Here is an 18,152-nt window from a genome sequence, read left to right on the forward strand (position 1 = left end):
GAGCCATAGCTTATTTACTGACAAAAGTCGATTTTGTGAACAGCAAGAGTAAATATGACCTCATTGTAAACGGGACAGACGTAAGTACCACAGGGGTGCGGGAAGCTGGATGCAATGCACAGCATGTTGCAGAAAAAGAATATCTAACAAGAATGAAGGGTATGACTAATGAAATGATTGATTTTATTCTTTTAATTCATGATCGGGGTACTGTTTGTTTTTGTTTTTTTACACATTTAAGAAAGTGCGTTCTTCTGGTTCCTTTCTTCTCCTCTTATCCTGTCACCAACAAAGACCTGCCAAAACAAACACCATTCTCCGCTAGAAGAGAATATATGTAAGTAACATAGTGAAGTGAGGGATATTCATGATGGTAGATCAGTCCAAGTGATAAATGCATCCCAGAGAAGTAGGCTTTCCTCATAGAGCAGGCGTCAGAAAACAACCTCTACTGAACACCACCAGAGTGAAAAACCCCCAAAGTGAAGAAATGTAACCCATCATTGTTCTGTGTACACTGCCACATGATACATAATGTACTTAGTAGCACTGGAATAAATCAACTTTTAATGGATGGCAAATGGGTTTAACATGGTATGTTCTCTGTATACTGTTCGCTGTTCCTTCATTTTGCAGGTGAACTTTTGTCCTAGCAAGGAGAGACACCAAGGTCAAATCATTAAAGATCTTCAGCTATGATCATAACTGGCTTCTTTCTTAATCATTGGAGCTTCACCCATCACCTAAAGGGGACATATTAGGCTTCCCACTGTGTGTATTGTGTAATATAGTCTCAAGGGTGTGTTTAAGTTTCATATCATGAGGTTGATGCCAGCGACATGACGCAACTTTTGGACAATTTGTTTCTAGAACAAGTCAGATTTTGTGTCCCCTTGGTTCATGTATTATTAACAACATTTGCTACAGTGAAGTAACAGTTCCACCCAAACTCGCTCCGCTCTGCCATAAAATTCCTCCAATGGGACACCGTCTCCCATGGAGGACATCCCGGCACGTGTGTGGATTCACCGTACGTTTCTTTCGGTAAAATAAACTGGTGAAGTTGTGACGTCCGGAATCATGAATACGTGAGGATGTGTTGATATAAACACAAAGAGCACTACAGAGGACACACAGCTGCTGAGGCTTTGTTCCAAGGTGAAGTATGAGCTGTATGCCACACTCAGGACACACACACTCACACACACACACACACAGTCATTTATGGCCAATAACAAGCTACTATTCATGTCCACATACACAAACAAGGCTCAGCTTGGCTAATTACAGCCAAATCAGGAGGGACTTGGCAGCAGCCTGGTGTCCCATAAGAGAGGCGGAGGCAGTCACCCTGTAGTTGTTGCTACACAACCCCAAAACCCAGCAGCATCACACACACATTAACCCTCTGGAGTATAAAGACCTTTTTGTGATGATGGTTTAGGCATTTATCCAGTGCCTAAAAAAAATCTGCAATGTACAAAAAAGCATTTACAAGAGCAGATGAAGGTTGTTGGCTTGTGGAAATCTGGATATTTCTATGGAGGACTTGATCAGAAAAGGATCACAGGACAGAGTGAGGCAGAGAGCGGAGGAAGTTTCATGAATAAATCATTTTTCCTCGCAATTGCTTTAGGAATTTATGAAACAATTGTTTTCAGATTTTTTAAAGACCTTTTCAGATTTTTTTTGATTTTACCAGAATTGTTTAAGAAAGCAGCAAAAAATGGTATTCGTCAACATTTGCTACATTTGTCATTTGTGCACCTTATTTTATTTACATTGGAGCTTTTAATGTGGCACAAGTTCAATGAAAATGTATATTTGAAATCTAAACATGACGTCACACTCCAGTTAAAGTAGCCATCAGCTTTCTGCATGCTCTTAAGCTTAAATGTGAAAAAAACATGGGTTAAGAATAAAGACATCAAAAGTACCAACAATGTCCCCTAGAGGATGCCGAAGGTGAGCCCACAGGGAAGATGACCATCAGAGTGGGAGAGGACAGGGAAGGACTCAGCTTGCAGGGCGTTGATCTGCCCAGAGTGTGAAAAGGTCCTCTGGGGACAGCTTGTGGCAGGCAGGGGAAGCCATTTATTGAATTTATTGCACATCCACTCTCGTCCCTGTCTGTCCTGGGAGCTAATGGCTAGCAGCTGCATTATGCTAAATGCCCTCCCCATCACTTTGAGTTAACGTGCTGTGGCACACGCTGGGGGAGATCACAGGATTGGAGTATTGATCCAGGTTTTTCAGCCGTTTTAATGCACATTGTTTTAGTGAGACAGAGTGAGTGTGAAAGGCCTTTTCATTCCACTGAAATGTCTTGTGTCCTCTCTCTCTCTCTCTCTCTCTCTCTCTCTCTCTCTCTCTCTCTCTCTCTCTCTCTCTCTCTCTCTCTCTCTCTCTCTTCCTGTCTTACATTTCTTATTATTTTCAATAGTACTTTTTTTTACCCATTTTACCCAAGTTATTGCTGCCGAGGATCTACGCTCTTCTTTACTGTATATTCAGTATATGTACAGTATCAGGCATCACAGTCATTGCATTATAATAGTAATGTAATGTCATATAGTAATAAAATCGTTTACCTACCTTTTGGAGGGGAGAATTTCATAAATACACTCTTCTCCTTTTCCTTCCAAGGAGCTTTAGAGTTTTTAGTTGCTTATCTTGTTTTTATAGTACAATACAGTAGGGAGTGTGTGTTTGACATAACTTGAGGTCATGTCCTGAGTCTTGTTTCGCTCAGTGTGCATTGTGGATCTGCAACACTGTCGAAAAGGAATATAAAATGAGAAAGTGTTAATCTGTATGTCCCCTTCAAACCTCTTGTACGTACTCTTCCATTTGATTTGAGCATAAGGTTTGTATCCACAGCATGAGTTTGTATTGTTTCACTTGGTACTTGCAGCTGAGTAGGATCCTGTACCGGCAGTAGAGGACGTACGTACACGGCGGTGCCAGATGACAAAGCCCCGGGCCAAGGCCACTGGTGGGATTCACCGCTCACTTGAGAGAAAGGTTTGCGTTATGTGTTTACTGTAGTGTATTAGCTCTGAGTGTGTGAGAGTGTGGGGGTGGAGGGGGTCACTACAGATGTCCTTGCCTTTAGCTCTCTCTCTCTCCATGCAAATCAGCACAGCTCTGGAAGAATCTGGCACAGAATGACGTCAGATTATACAGCGGGAACGTTGCTCGGAGGGTTAAATCTTATTTCAGAAGTCATGTGCTGCTCCGAGCACACACGACTGGATTTATCTGGTTGTATCCTGTTGCAGTTTGCTCTTTTTAACATGACTTCACAATGCCTGGTGGGCCTTCTGCTTTCACCAAAAGCTGGAAGTAATTTGATATTCTGTGTAAGTAAACGTAAATGGTTGTATATGTAGGACACCAATTAGTCAAGTATCATAATGAAGACAGGTCCTGAATGTTAAATCGTTTATTAACATGCATCAGATAGACACAAACTACATGCAAAACGGTTTTGCATCTGAAGCTTATTTTCAGGGTGACTTACACACAGGAGGAAGATGGCAGCTGCACAGAGTTTGAACTGTTTTGAAAGAAAGGGATTTTTGCGTACGTGAAACAAAGAACTACAGACATGAGATAAAAGCTGTAGAAAGTAAAAAAGAGCAATATTTCCCAGTGAAATGTGGTGGAGGAAATGCAAAAGTAGCACAAAATGGATACACACTTATCTCACTGCTGAACTTACAGTAGTACAGCGCTTGAGTACTTTGTTACCTTCCATATCTGACATCATTGAGACCAGTTGATGATTAACAAAGACACACCAAGTATGAGTCTTTATTATCATCAGAACAAGGGATAGGAAGACTGGAGCTAGAGAGAGAGAGAGAGAGAGAGAGAGAGAGAGAGAGAGAGAGAGAGAGAGAGAGAGAGAGAGAGAGAGAGAGAGAGAGAGAGAGAGAGAGAGAGAGAGAGAGAGAGAGAGAGAGAGAGAGAGAGAGAGAGAGAGAGAGAGAGAGAGAGAGAGAGAGAGAGAGAGAGAGAGAGAGAGAGAGAGAGACCACATGAGTTTGCTGCCCTCTAGTGTCAAACAGATCTTCTGCGATGACAACACTACATTGAGTTTAGATGAAGATGAATTATTCATGATAAAGCCTGATGATAAAGCAGTATTATACTATTGTAATGATATCTAAGATAGTAAGTGATAATATGGGAATGATGAACACATAACTGTATAAACATGTTATTTCCTGACTAAGGTATTATTTATCTACAGTACTTTGAAGTACACAGCAGAGTGCACCTGTTGTGAGAGCTTGCTTCCTCTCCCCTCCTTCTCTTCCTCCTCCTCACCCTCCCTCTCTGCCTGCTGCAGCACACAGCAGCGGCTCAGGTTTAATGTTTAAGCTCTTCCTCCCCCCTCATTGGCCAGTCACCCAGCGTGTGCGGCACGCAGTGTTTCATACCAGCGAGTGAGTCACCTGAGAAGAAGAAGAGGGTGATCAGAGTGGGCCTGGTACAGAGGGCAGCCATTTTAGATAGCAGATCCTGATCCTATAGGGAAGTGAACACCTGCCTGTTAGGTAAGGGAGACTCTTAGTGCTCACACATTTGTTGCTGTGTTCAGAAATATGCTGTCTGTTGTTGCCATGATGCTCGTATGACTGTTGGTGTTTATTAAAGTGTAGTGATTTTGTGTGAATCACAATCTGCTTAAACTCTGTTATTAGTGGAGCTTAAGCAGCTTTCTTACTATGGAACGACTCAGTCTGAGGTGTTCGCCCTAAACTCAAATGAAGTATAACTATCAAACCCTGACTGCATAATGAAATGTCAACAGTTTTTTCTCAAACTATTACATTTAGAATAAAGTCTTATCTATGTTTCATAATCATGTCTCAACTGCTATAATGTTTTCATATTTACAGAGTATTCTGACCTGAAAACTGTACAAATACAAGAAAGTTCATGTTTTAACTGATCAACTTTATTTAGACTGAACTAAACAAAGAGAAAGCCACATATCAGCAACATCTGGAAACGCAGCCAACTTCTCTGTACTCGAGTGCTGACTGATTGTGGTTTGACGAGTCGAAACTTTCAGATTATTCTTGGAAATAACAGACGCCGTGTTCCACATATTCCACTTTCATAACAATAATTAGTGTCTTCTGTTCCCAAATGATTGCCGAGTGTTGTTTAAAGGGAAAGATGATGTAACACAGTGGTAAACATGCACCTGTCCCAACTTTTTTGTAAGATATCTCAGGCATCAATTGCAGGCAATGTGTACTAACAAAAATACAGTTGATCGGTTAAAACATGAATTGTCTTGTATTTGTACCTTTTTAAATACGTACAAGTCTAAATCTGATCCTTTATCTCTCTCCCTGTCACAGAGGGATTCTGTGATTACATCCATCTCAATGAGTCACTAAAGCTCAGTATGAAAAGCTGGAGCAGGAATTCCGAAAAGCAGGAACCCGAGAGTGCGGTCGGTTCGTCCTCCAGCGAGAGGACCTCCAATAAGAACGCACCAGCGCCTGTGTGGGTTTCTCACACACCCACACAGGATAATCTCTCAGACGATGATGCTTCATCCACAGTCCGCACGTCCAGCACTCCACCTTATGCAGAGAAAGAGCACAGTGACCACAGGAGGAGTCTGAAGCAGAGACTAAAATCTCTCATACCTGCGTCATGGAGACTCGACCACAGAGAGACAAAGGAGAGCGACTCTGAAGCCAGTGGCAATGGTTTCCAGGTCCTCCCCAATGGGACCAGAGTGAGTCCTCCTGTCAGTCCCCTGGTGGAGCGCAGACACTGGGACAACGTGGACGGAGACTCCAGCCAGAACTCCCAAAAGCCTTTATTGAGAGACAGTCCCACCGATGACCTTCTCCATCCAGTCCCACGGGAGGAATCGGTACTAACCAGTATCCACCCTGCAGAGTACTACGCCGAGAAGGTAGAAGTGTATAAACAGAAGTACTCTTATTTGAAGTCATGGCCGGGGCTGCTCAGACTCTTGGCAGGACTGGAGCTCCTGTTTGGGGGGATGGTCTTCGCCTGCGTCATCGCCTACATCCAGAAAGACAACGAGTGGTCCAACAGCTATGGACTCTATACCGGGATGTATAATAACGGCTACGGCCAGTCTGGGTACTCCTACAGCGGTCCCATGACTCCCTTTATTCTGGCTGTAGCCGGAATCTCTTGGATCATCACCCTGCTTCTCCTGGTGATGGGGATGACCATGTATTATCGCACCATCCTCCTCGACGCCACCTGGTGGCCTCTGACGGAGGCCGCCATCAATGTGGCGCTGTTCTTGCTCTACATGGCGACGGGGATCGTCTACCTGAACGACCTGAACCGCGGAGGGCTGTGCTACATGACCATAGGAATTAACCCCATCGTGGCCAACCTGTGCCGGGTCGATGGGGGCCAGATGGCGGGGACAGCCTTCATCTTCATCAACATGGCCATGTATCTAACAAGCTTCCTGGTGTGTCTGAAGATGTGGAGGCATGAGGCCACGCGCAGGGAGAGGGAGTACTTCCAGAACCAGGTACAGTACACAGCCTCTGAGGTAACTAGGGGACACATGCTGCTCATACTTCAGGTTTCCTAAGTAGTACTTTTTCCAATATGCCTTTCAGCCTCAGGAACAGTATCATCGCTCCATGCCGCTGACCTCAACAAAACCAAAGAGGATATCATTTAGGGATGACGTGGACGCATCTGCGAAGAAAAGAGCCATTAACCAACACACACTCAGTGCTGCAGCTCCTGAATACGTCCCCAAAGAACAAGTCATCGCTGACTACACCATGTGAGTCATCATTTACTCACTCAAGAGTTCATTTTACTTAAGCATTAGATTTATTTCCAAGGTTTCTACTGACATAGTAGTCGCACTTATATCCATCAACATCTCAAAAGTTACGGAAAAAGCGTTTTTAAGATCGCAATCAAGTCAAAGCAGTATTATGTCTGTATTTAAGAATTTTAGAGTGATTTGCTACTCTATCTATATAATATCTCTAGTTTTGAATCACTTTGCACTGAAGAGGATCTGTTTGTAGTCGCTTGATACCCTGCCTCATTTTATGCTGTCAATACACACTCATCTGCACAGGAGGTATCCAGAGATCAGCTCAGTGGAAGAACGGGAAAAGTACAAAGCTGTTTTCAATGACCAGTATCAGGAATACAAGGATCTACACAGTGACATCAACACTACACTGAGTAAATTCAGAGAGCTGGACACCATGATGGTAAAACTCCTCCAAGGTGGAAAAAGTCAGGAGGTAATTAAATCCCACTTCCAGGATGTAATATGCTGTCAAAAGGTCACCATGACTCCTAACTGGACACACACAGGTTAAATAACGTCTCTATGTCTACGTTGTGATTGTCTTGTAGGATCGGAGGAGGATTGAAAGCGTTCTGAAGAAGTATGAGCAGAAAAAGAATGTAAGTGATGAAGGCTATTAAGGTGTCCACATTCTGCTCACGTTTCCTCTCTGCTTCACTGTGAAACAATTCCAAAAGTCAATTGGCATTCCTAACATTTAGCCAAGAGATGTATTAGAGTTGCTACTGTTGTGTAAACACTCTGGTAATATTTTTTTGTCAATAAATACGTCCAATGATGCAGATAATATCGCTTTCACGGTGAAACGCAGGGGAACTCTCTGGAAATTCTCATTTAATGCGACTACATTATGTAGTGTATGACAGCAGGCGAGGAAGTTCATTTGATTTTATTTGAAGTAACTTGCTTGGAGCTGATTTGTCAGTGTTTTTCTCTTTGTTTGGCTTGACAGGATCCTGGATTCAGGGAGAAGAAGGAACGCTGTGACTATCTGAAAGCTAAATTAAGCCACATCAAGAACAAGATCAAAACTTTTGACCAGGACACCATGGGGATTGGTCGGACATGAAGGAGAATCAGACCAAAAGGCAGTTTGATTATGAATGAAAAGCACATTTTTTAAAATTCTAAATATGGATTATGAGTTAAACCGTCTCTTCTGAAGGATGAGCCAGTTCTTTTGTATGAATTTCATTGTTTGATTTTTCATTTTTATATCTTATCTCTTGTCATTTGTGGGAGAACAAAGTGCCAATTCAGTGTATGTTTGGAGTTAAAGTGGCAGTAAGTGCAGTTTTGTATAAAAGCTTTTACTGACTCTGGTGTGTGTTTGTGAACTGTGACATTCTGTTGTCCAATTTCTTCCTTTTCATGTTTGATGGCCATGAATTAACATTTACAGTAAATAATGGACCATACTTGACGTGTGATAAAAGTAAGATGGTGGACAGTTAATCTGTACTTATGCAATACTGGAGCAATAGCAGCTGTGGCAGTGGTACTAGTAGAGGTGGTAGTAATGATACTATTGAAAGAGCATTTACTTTGTTCCCTTGATATCAGACTTTAGTTTCCTCCACGAGCGGTCTTTGTCACCACTAGTTGCACATCTGGCCTCACTAGTTCTACATTTTGTCCTTCAAGTTGAACACAAACCCTAGTGACACCTTTGTCCAACTACTTCCAACAGTGTTCTTACCACTGAAACAGCATCAGTAACACTGACGTGCAAAATAGCTTTGTTACACACTATTGACTCTTTGTAACTACTGCAACGCAAAAAACAACAACTAGTTAAGCATGTATTCACTTCACTAGTTAACCTATGTAATGCTCACAAGTTATCTAACACTTCTTTTAACCAAACTGGTTAAGTTGTGAATAGTTGGGCTTTCACTAGTTCAGTTAGTGAACATTTAGGGCCTCACAAGTTGACTAGTTAGGACAAATTTACTCTCACTGGTGCAACAAGTGTCACCCCCCCACTAGTTAACCAGTAAACCTTTTAAACCTCACTTGTTGCAGGATACATAATATTAACAATAGTACTAGTAACAGTAGGAGTATTAACTAGGTGTTAGTACAAGAAGATAATAGTAATAGTATATGGAGGCTTTATTAACTGGTGAGTAGCTGTAAGCTAGCAGAGCGTGATGCGGGGCTTCATTCAGCCGCACGTGCATGTGCGGGAGCGACAGAGGCGCTGCGTTCAGGTTCAGGAGGTTTATAGGAGACAAAGTATCAATGGAGCTGTTTCACTAGCTGACCGCGGAGGAGTTTAACTGCACTGAAGGTGTGAGTGTGTGAGTGTGTGTGCGTGTATTCATACCGGAGCCCGGAGCCGACAGGAGCCGAGAGGAGCCGAGCAGAGCAGAGACTCGTTCACTCAGAGCTGTGGTGAGTAACTGTGTCAGAACTGAGACTAAACTATGTATTAAGCTCCGTTTAAGAGTTGTTAACAAGGTTATTTTAAACTGAAACACTCTTTTTAAATTAAATGTTTGTTTAACGGAAATTTGGATCGATAAAGCGGTGAGATCTTTACTTTCGTGTAAACTGGGCATAGTTCAGTTTACTTTACTGACGTAATAACAGATTATAAATGGAATTTGTGTGGTTGTTTTTCTTGAGTGCAAAGAAGGGAAGTTATATATAATTAATGAACTAATAAACTAATTATTATAATTGGGTTAAAAACAGCATATAATGAACTGGGGACTGTTTCAAATGCTTCAACATGGGGCCGCTATATTCCTACCTTCCTTCATCCTAATATCCTTCCTTAGTTCCTTCCTTCCGTAAAGTAAAGCATGACCTATGCACTCTTGAGCTCTCACTCTTTTACTTTAATAACATACAGCTGAGGCAGGACGAACTGAAGCAACAAGTGTGTGTGTGAAGTAACTTTGTACTTTGTTGTTTGAAAGTTCTGTTGATTTGACCAATTACATTACATTACATTACGATCATTTGGCAGACGCTTTTATCCAAAGCGACTTACATTACATTATATTACCACCCTTCGCAGAGGGGGGAGCAATTGAGAGTTTGGTGCCTTGCTCAGGGGCACCTCGAATGAAGTGATCAGATGTTCACTTAAATGGATTGATGATAAATGGATGTTAAAAGCTGTTCGGTGAGCTGGTATATAGCTGGGCTTACTTTGTATATAGATGTTATTGAATTAAAATAAAAGGTTTATATAGCTTATGTGATTCATTTATATAGAAATACAGTTTCCACATTCATTTCCCGCAGGAGTTGGATTGAAATGATAGCTTGCCAGGTCTCTCCATGGGCTGCCACTGCACCTGTAGCCCAGTTTGAGTAAAGGGAATGTCTGCACTTGTCCCTGCAGTAATCGCCATGCATGGCTGCTCCTGCCTGCCTCTGATCTGCTGTCAGTCTGAATTATTGAAACCTGCTGGGTTGAGTTGCTCTGCAGTGATGAAATGAGGCTCAATGATACGACAGAGCGAATTCAGGGATGTGTGAGGTGAAAGGAGAGGACACAAAGGTGCAGCAGAGAGTGCTTCAAAGTACACTTGGGCACGTCGGATTAGTTAAATAAAGTTGTTTTAAGGGAGCAGGACTTCAGGTCAAAATGATTTCTGATGCACAATAGTGTCTTCATTCCTTTTATCCAGTCATTATATAATAATAATCAATATAAAGGTGGAAGGAAAGTAATCAGACTGACGCAAGTACTGTGTTTAAGTACAAGTTAAACTCATTGAGTATTCCTCCTCTTTCCCTCACTTTCCTTTTTCCCTTCTTTCTTTTAACCTCTTCTTCCTTCTTTCCCTCAGTGTTCACTCTTCTTTCTTTTGTGCACTTTTCTTGCTTCCGTTATTCATTTTCTTCACTCCTTCTGTTCTTCCTTACTTCCTGCCTTAATGTCCTTCCTTTCACCATAGTACTTGTTATTGCTGATAAAACAGTATGTTTCCACCCTATGTTTTCCTAAATACAAACATTTAATTATGTCAAAATCTTTCTCCCTCCTCTAGGTGCAGTTACCCAGTAAACCATGTACCAACCTGGGCACTATGATCGGGCCCCTGTGTACAGCCCTCCATACAGCACCACCTCCCACAGCTTCTACCCAACAAGAAGCGTCCACACCCCCCAGACCCAGTATGTCCCCTACTCCCACAATGTCCCCCCAGACTCTTACTACACGGAAGAGAAACCTCAGCAATTCTATCGCTGGTTCTCTCCCCCTGGTTTTGTCAAAACCTTTGAAGGACTCACAGTGCTCATGTGCTTCTTAATCTTTGCCTGCGTCGCTTCAACGTTGGTGTGGGACATGAGCGGACCCGGGTACGGGGGCTACGGGGTCGGTGCCACAGGCGGTGCCGTCGGAGGGACGGGGTCAGGATACTACGGGGGCAGCTACGGTTACAGCAGCTCTTACATGACGCCGCAGTCTGCCAAGGCAGCCATGATCTCCATGGCCTCCATCAACTTCCTGGTTGCGCTGGGGTTCCTGGTGGCGAGTTTCTCTCGGTCGCGGGTGACACGGGCAGGCAGGTTCTACCTCGCAATTTTCATCTGTAACATCATCTTAGCTGTCCTTCAAGTGAGTAATCAGTCAATGTTTTAAATATTCTGTTGTCTATCATTCATATATCATCAGTCTGTCATGCAAAAACCATGCAAATCATTTGTCTGATCAAGCTCTGTATGCTTCATCCAGCACCCAGTTCCTGAAACATTTGAGAGCACCTGCCCTGGAGTAGGAGCAAAAAGTGTTTCAGGAACTCAAAGAAGGTCCAGTTTCTTTTTACAAACTTAAAGAAAGTTTCTGAGTTCTTCAAACATATCCCAAGTCCTGAGGAAAAGTTCCCACAGTGAGCTACACTGTGTCTCACCTCACGACAGAGTGAGCTTTGGTGAAGCCAGCGAACCAGAACAAAGACCTGAAGCTACAGCCTGTTGACTCTCAGTGGGATTGGCAGTGTTAGCAACACACTCACATTATAAGATGTGATTTAATTCTGTCCTTCTGCATGTCTTTGTGTTGGACTTGATAGGGCATCATCGACATCATCTTTGTGATTGGAGTGAACCCAACGTCTCAGAGCTCACAGAGCATGTTGTACAACCCCATGCTGATGATGTGCCAGAACATCCAGGGCAGCCCCAGCATCAGCGCCAGCGCCGGTTTCCCTGGAGGGTTCCCCATGTACAACCAGTACCTACAGCACTACTGCTACATGGACCCTGAAGAGGTCCCTCATTCTATTCTATTCTATTCTATTCTATTCTATTCTATTCTATTCCATTCTAACTTCCTCTCTCTCCTCAGGCGGTGGCGTTAGTGTTGGGTCTGATGGTGGTCCTGGCTCTCTCCCTGGCTGCTTACTTTGCCTACAAGACCCGCGGCAAGATTTGGCGCCACGGCAAAGCAAATATCTACTGGGACGAGGTGCGCGTCCGTCCCTCCGAGAGCCAGGACGTACAGGACTGGGTGAGTGGACCTGTGCTCGCCCCCCTATGTGTCTGAGGATGGAGGACAATTAATGAGTGAGTGTGTTGGTGGGCAAGAGAGTCTGGATGAGTTAATGTCAGGTAATAAGTTGATGGATTGATGGAGTGAGAAGATAAGATAATCCTTTATTCGTCCCACAACGGGGAAATTCAGAGAATATTTAGTTCGTTAGTCTACTAAAATCTAAAACATTTTTTATTTATGTCATAAATCCTTATAATAGTAATATCCATTTTTTTTCCCAGAATAGATTTGTTGACATGCTCATTAACCCTTTCATTCATTCATTCATTCATTTCACTCTACTCCAATCAAGATAATCATATGCTATTGAAACTGACATGAATTGTAGTATGTTTATTTATTCAGGCATGTAAATAGATGGAGTAAGCCACATCTGCATGTATTTCCTCAAGGGGCACATTATCTCAGCACATGTTTACATCTTCTTGGATTTGTGCCTTAATCGCGATAATGATGAATAATCAGCGTACGTGAGTTATTTTGAACTCAAGCCAGATAAAGAAAGAAAACACACAGACTTAACCGTTTGTGCAGTTTGTTCATGTCCAGATAGTTGCAAGTTACAGAATATGAAGATTAGGTGTCAACAGATGTGGGAAGACACAAACTGTATTTACTCTGTACTTTTTGGAGTAGATCTGATACACAAATAGAATTAATTGTCTATACTTCCTCGTGAAGCAAATGTAACTACTTCCCTCTGGTTGTTGTTCCTCCTCTACCTCTGGATCGCACACTTTCACACTGGAGTGAGTCTGTGTTTGTGTTCGGCACACCCAGGTTTCACTCTGACTGATCATTAACCTGGCGAGAGATAACGGCCTCATAGAAACCCTAAGCAGTCTGACTGACACCATCGCAGGTCAGGAGACGGTCAGAAGGCACTTTGAGGTCCTTCACCTCAGGATGAGATCATTATCTTTCAGGTGTCACGTTTCAGGATATTTGAACACGTTAACACTATCACGACTGAATTTCCTTTAATGCAACGTAAACAAGAGTAACAAAGAAGAAAATGAAGATACATCAAATGAAGAAATAAGTGAATAAAACTATTTTAAATATAATGAACATACAACACTGCAAAATAATAAATCCTCATTACATCTTGATAGGAATCCATGAATTGAGTGCTCTGCAAGAACTGTCACGTCTCTGTAGCGCCTCCTACTGATGGAATATGAATTGGGAGGGTTAAATAATTGATGCATTAAGATGTAAGTGGCAGCTGCATGTTTCTGTCCTTATTAGTTCATGCAGAGCTGAGTAAAATTTCTGTTTCATAGCAGGAATGTAGGTGAACCTCTGAACGACTACAGAGAGCCAGAAACACAAAACAATGCACCTGAGGCATCATCATATTAGCTGTGTTATTGTTATTTAGGCTTTTGTTGATAGTAAGTCTTGTCTTGTCTCTAGCGTCAACATAGTGATTGAAAATAGTAGTTTTATAGATATATAGTCACAAATGCAATAGGATGTGTTGTTTCCTGGAGCAGATGGTAATTGAATGTCGCTCTGTGGGTTTGTACTACACTATGGCTTCCTCATGCAGTATTTAGCAGTGATGAATGTACTTAGAGAAGCAGCGGACTCCAAACACCTGACGTCCTCCCTGACTAATCGCGGAAAGAGCAGCAATGTATTGATTCCGTCAGCGACTCCTGGCCTACATATTGCGCGTTCCTGTTGACGCCGGCTGTAATATGGGAAGTTCCCGTATCTCAGCGTGGGGTGCTCGCCTAGCAGGGAGCCATATATAATGTATGTGCCATGTATAATGTATACAAAGGGTTGAGTCGAGCCTCAGCGTTGCGGTGCGAATCCCCACGGAGCGCGGTGACGCTAAATGATTCACTGTGTTCAGAGGGCTGTCTCACACACTGGGCTCCAGACAAAGGAGTCAATCTTCTCATGTTTACTGATGCATTTCTCTCAAAAACATGCTTAGAAATGAAAAGAAATGGCTGATTATGAAGATTGTAGATGAATTAATACTGCACCTTTTGTTTGTTTTGACTATTGATCACACAAAACTGAACAAAATCCGTCACGGCCTCGTAAACTGGGTTGAGCATTTGTCAATATCTCCACATTTTGTATACTTTATGATTGATGAAACACGAAGTCTGCACAGTCCTAACAATGCTCGAAAATAAATCATTTGTAGGTCGGTGAAGTCAAACCTCCCATTCACCATAAAACACGATCCCATTCCATTGTGTGCGGCCTGAATTGATTTTGTAGCGTCGGTGGAGTTATATATTTGTGTTATTTTCTCCGCGCCTTCCTCTGTCAGTGTAGTGTTGCATGGAGGAGCCACCGCCGACTCCAACGCTCATGAGATCGGTTTCCCAGGCATGCTTCTCACAGACGCTCATCAGATCACTCCGGGTCCAGAAATAGGTCAAAGACTCCGAAACATTAATGATGCATGATATGACAACGGATTATGTGAGTCATAATGCAGGTTGAGTATCTGCTGATCTATGGATGAGGCGGGGGTATTTCCTTTCTCCGCGCCTGTACAGCATTAAGCCGAGCGCACATTTTTATATTTATTTCCTGTAATATCATATATAAAAGAGAGAAATGGTTTCTGTGCCTCTGGTTCTGTTTGATAAACACACGCTGCCTTTTTCTGAGAGACAACTCTTTGTGCTTGAGGTAATGTAGAAATCCCTCACCCAAGCACCCCAAACACACACACACACACACAGACACATACAGTCCTCCACTGGTAACACGCATGTAATGTAGAGAGGCGTTTAGAGAATTGCTTTTGTGTTGTTTCCCTCCAATTGAGTGGCTCTGATAGCAGTTTGAAGATGAATTGGAGAGGAAAGAAACAATGTGAGCTGAGATAGAGATCAACCTGCAAAAAGAGAGGAGAGAAAAGACTTCTGCCTTCTGATGTGATGGATGTTGAAGTTTCAAGGCTGCTGTAGCTATGCATTTTCTCTGTGTGTGTGTGTGTGTGTGTCTGGTTGTGTATGTGCACGTCAGCAACAAAGCAGTTTGGAGCTCAGTGTTCTGAACAGTGCATAGTAACCGCCTATTCTAGTGCTGCAGCTTGTGGCACAAATGAGTGCAAACGTTCTTTGTTTCAAGCATTTGACATCGGCATCATGGTACCTGTGTGCTGTCTGAGGCTCTGTGCTGCTCCGTAGGAAGTAAATAGAAAGATTAAATGGGACATATTCGGCTTAAGATAGAGACTTGAACATGAGCTTGACACCCATAGAATGCACTCAAAGCAAACAGGTCCTGAACCGCTCTGACAGCTTTGTTCTTTGATTTATTCTTTATTTGCTGTTTGGAAGCTGCTCACAAAAGAAGTTTGCTCAGTGAGGTCAAATAAAATAAACCTGATTGTCCTGCAGCCATATTTGTATGATACAGAAACCACTTCAATTACTTAGAAAGGATTTTTATAAGCCTTTTCTCACATTGTCTCAGGTGAACCACGTAGCAGAAGGGCGCAGCACCCAGCAGGCGCCCACTGTGGTCGTATCAGAAAAAGTGGCACCCGACCTGAAGGCTGGGAACAGCGTGGTGTCTTATGACCACAGCACCGTCAGCGTCCACAGCGAGGGTCATTATAAAAACTACAGGTGAGTAAAGGCTGAAGTCAGAGCATTTATCTGCTCTCCAGCAATGATTATAAAAAAGGAATATGCATTGTCTTCTTCATTGGTTTATGGTCTATAAACCAATTCCGATTACAAAGTGCAGGGCGCCACGAAGACAGGAGACCATAACACTCATGCATTGTTTATGTGTCTCACTCCATTGTAGTTTATCTGCCAAGAACAGCAACAACCGCGGCGCCGAGCCTCTGTACCAGAACTGCCGGGTCACAGTTTGCTCCAGCAGCTCCTCAGAGGAGGACGGCCGCGTCAGGAAACCTCCTCATCGGGCCGAGAGGCGGTGCAGGAGGAAGCGAGAGGCCGTCCCTACAGCTCAGGGGACAGTGGAGTCCCAGTATGAGACTGGGTACACGACTGGAGACACCGGCAATGAGCTTGACCGGGAGCAGACAGATTACCTCTACAGGTGGGCCCAGTACACCGTGCTGCCAGTTAACCCCTCATGGAACATGTGACAGAATAGAACCAGCTGTCATGGCTACCAGAAGGCCTTTAGATTAAGTGGATGAGAGAAATGGGTCCAGTGGGTTGCTCATGTTGGTCTGCCGTTCTTGAATGTGCCTCAAGTCATGGGTGTGGGGCTTTTATAAGGGCTAACTTGAAGTGATGTACAGTAAGTGAACCCCTTTACATTCCCTTTGGAGAAGTAATGAATGAATCAGCTGAAGTATTGAATGTCAGCATGAAATGTTGTTGAAATGTCGGCGTCATTCTCAATCTTTAAAATCATTTAAAGAGGATTCATGAATCCTTTTGCCTGAGTTATTTGTATTTATTGTACTTTATCATAGCAGGAGAGAGAGTGTGTTGTCCTGAAACTGGCAGCTCTCCAAACACTTGGCACACCACACATTTTAATTGAATGTCATTTGAAAGGCGAGATTAAAAATGTCTCTTTCCCCACTGAGTCGCTAAATATTTTCCCTTAAAATCCCATTAAAATCCCACTCCAGGTTGTATCCCGAGATAACTTCAGATCAGCAGCGTCGCGAGTACAAGAGGGAGTTTGACTCCGATCTGGCCCGTTACAAGAGCCTCTGCACCGAAATGGACGACATCAGCGACCAGATTCACAAGCTGAGCCGAGAGCTGGACACACTGGACCAGAGCTCCATGAGGTACCAGGTAAGGACAGACAGGCCGGACTCTGGTCAGGGGAAACATTCACGACAGAGTGGGAGGAGATGTCATTATATAAAACAGCAGACTTAGTAACCATCGAAACAACATATTGTATTGTTCTTCCATCATTTGTTTTTGCTGTTTCAGGGTGTGGCTGATGAGTACAACAGACTGAAGGACCTGAAGAGGGTGAGAGGAATAAGATTACTACCTACTACTACAAATAATACTGGAGTGTTTGTTGATTTGCTTGCTTCTCCTCCTCCTCTCCTTTTAGATGCCAGACTATCAAACAAAGAAGAAGCAAAGCAAAGAACTGAGGCTGAAACTGTTCCACATCAAGCGCCTGGTCAAAAACTACGACCGCGGCCTGTGTTGACGCTGACTCTCGTCTCAGCCGGTGCGAACAAGCGAGGGTGAACTGAGTGTGTGACACGCCTGAAGGAAGGAGGATTACGCCCAGCATCGCATGGGCGCTACTCTCCGTCATTTGCAAACATGAAGTTCACCCCCATTTCCATTTTACAGTCGCCTAAGCCTGTGTTGTGTTGCTCATTATAAATAGTGTATTAATGCAGCTGTGAGGACACGTCGGTGCACGCTGAGCTCTGTGTGGTTCTAATCTGGATGTTTACAAGTGAATAGGATTGCAGTTTGGCAGCGTCCCCACTGCAGCATGTGGGAGAGTCCTCAGCCTCGCTCACTCTTGTCAAACACATTTGCATTAGGGAATTGGAACCATTTGCACCGAGTCATTATTCAATACCTTGTTTCAGTCTTATTTAAGACGTTCCATTTCTCATTCGTTGTAATTTCACTGTAATATGTGTTAAGCTGTAAATTTGGAAAGGAAATAAATATTGTGAATTTTTGTACAGAAATACTTAAATGTATGTTACAGGATTTGGTGACGAGTAAAAAAAGTCAAATTGTGTTTTAAATAAAGCACTTTTCAAGAGAGTTAATGGGTTTTGTGCACATTTATACACGTACACGTCTC

General features: G+C 43.1%; 1 protein-coding gene across 1 annotated transcript; it reads left to right on the forward strand.

Moving 5' to 3' along the window:
• Nucleotides 1–4,405: 4,405 nt before the first annotated feature.
• On the forward strand, nucleotides 4,406–18,112 carry ocln1 (occludin1). Its single transcript, XM_076144909.1, has 14 exons — nucleotides 4,406–4,565; nucleotides 5,382–6,553; nucleotides 6,645–6,817; nucleotides 7,124–7,295; nucleotides 7,411–7,461; nucleotides 7,815–7,927; nucleotides 10,892–11,444; nucleotides 11,899–12,096; nucleotides 12,174–12,335; nucleotides 15,840–15,994; nucleotides 16,179–16,436; nucleotides 16,984–17,155; nucleotides 17,300–17,341; nucleotides 17,430–18,112. The coding sequence occupies exons 2-14, from the start codon at nucleotides 5,429–5,431 to the stop codon at nucleotides 17,529–17,531; spliced, it is 3,276 nt and encodes a 1,091-aa protein (XP_076001024.1). The 5' UTR covers nucleotides 4,406–4,565; nucleotides 5,382–5,428; the 3' UTR covers nucleotides 17,532–18,112.
• The last annotated feature ends 40 nt before the right edge of the window (nucleotides 18,113–18,152 follow it).

The sequence above is a fragment of the Genypterus blacodes genome, unplaced genomic scaffold (genome assembly GCF_046128005.1).
Source record: "Genypterus blacodes isolate CSIRO-AG114 ecotype Tasmania unplaced genomic scaffold, CSIRO-AGI_Gbla_v1 ptg000029l_1, whole genome shotgun sequence".
NCBI classification, from domain to species: domain Eukaryota; kingdom Metazoa; phylum Chordata; class Actinopteri; order Ophidiiformes; family Ophidiidae; genus Genypterus; species Genypterus blacodes.

Bases quoted from the DNA above. Each gene is read 5' to 3' on its own strand.
- ocln1 (XM_076144909.1), top strand. From the start codon at position 5,429: ATGAAAAGCTGGAGCAGGAATTCCGAAAAGCAGGAACCCGAGAGTGCG. The intron at 7,928-10,891 runs ATGAAGGAGAAT...TACCCAGTAAAC, and splicing joins ACCATGGGGATTGGTCGGAC to CATGTACCAACCTGGGCACT. The intron at 15,995-16,178 runs GTGAGTAAAGGC...ACTCCATTGTAG, and splicing joins GGTCATTATAAAAACTACAG to TTTATCTGCCAAGAACAGCA.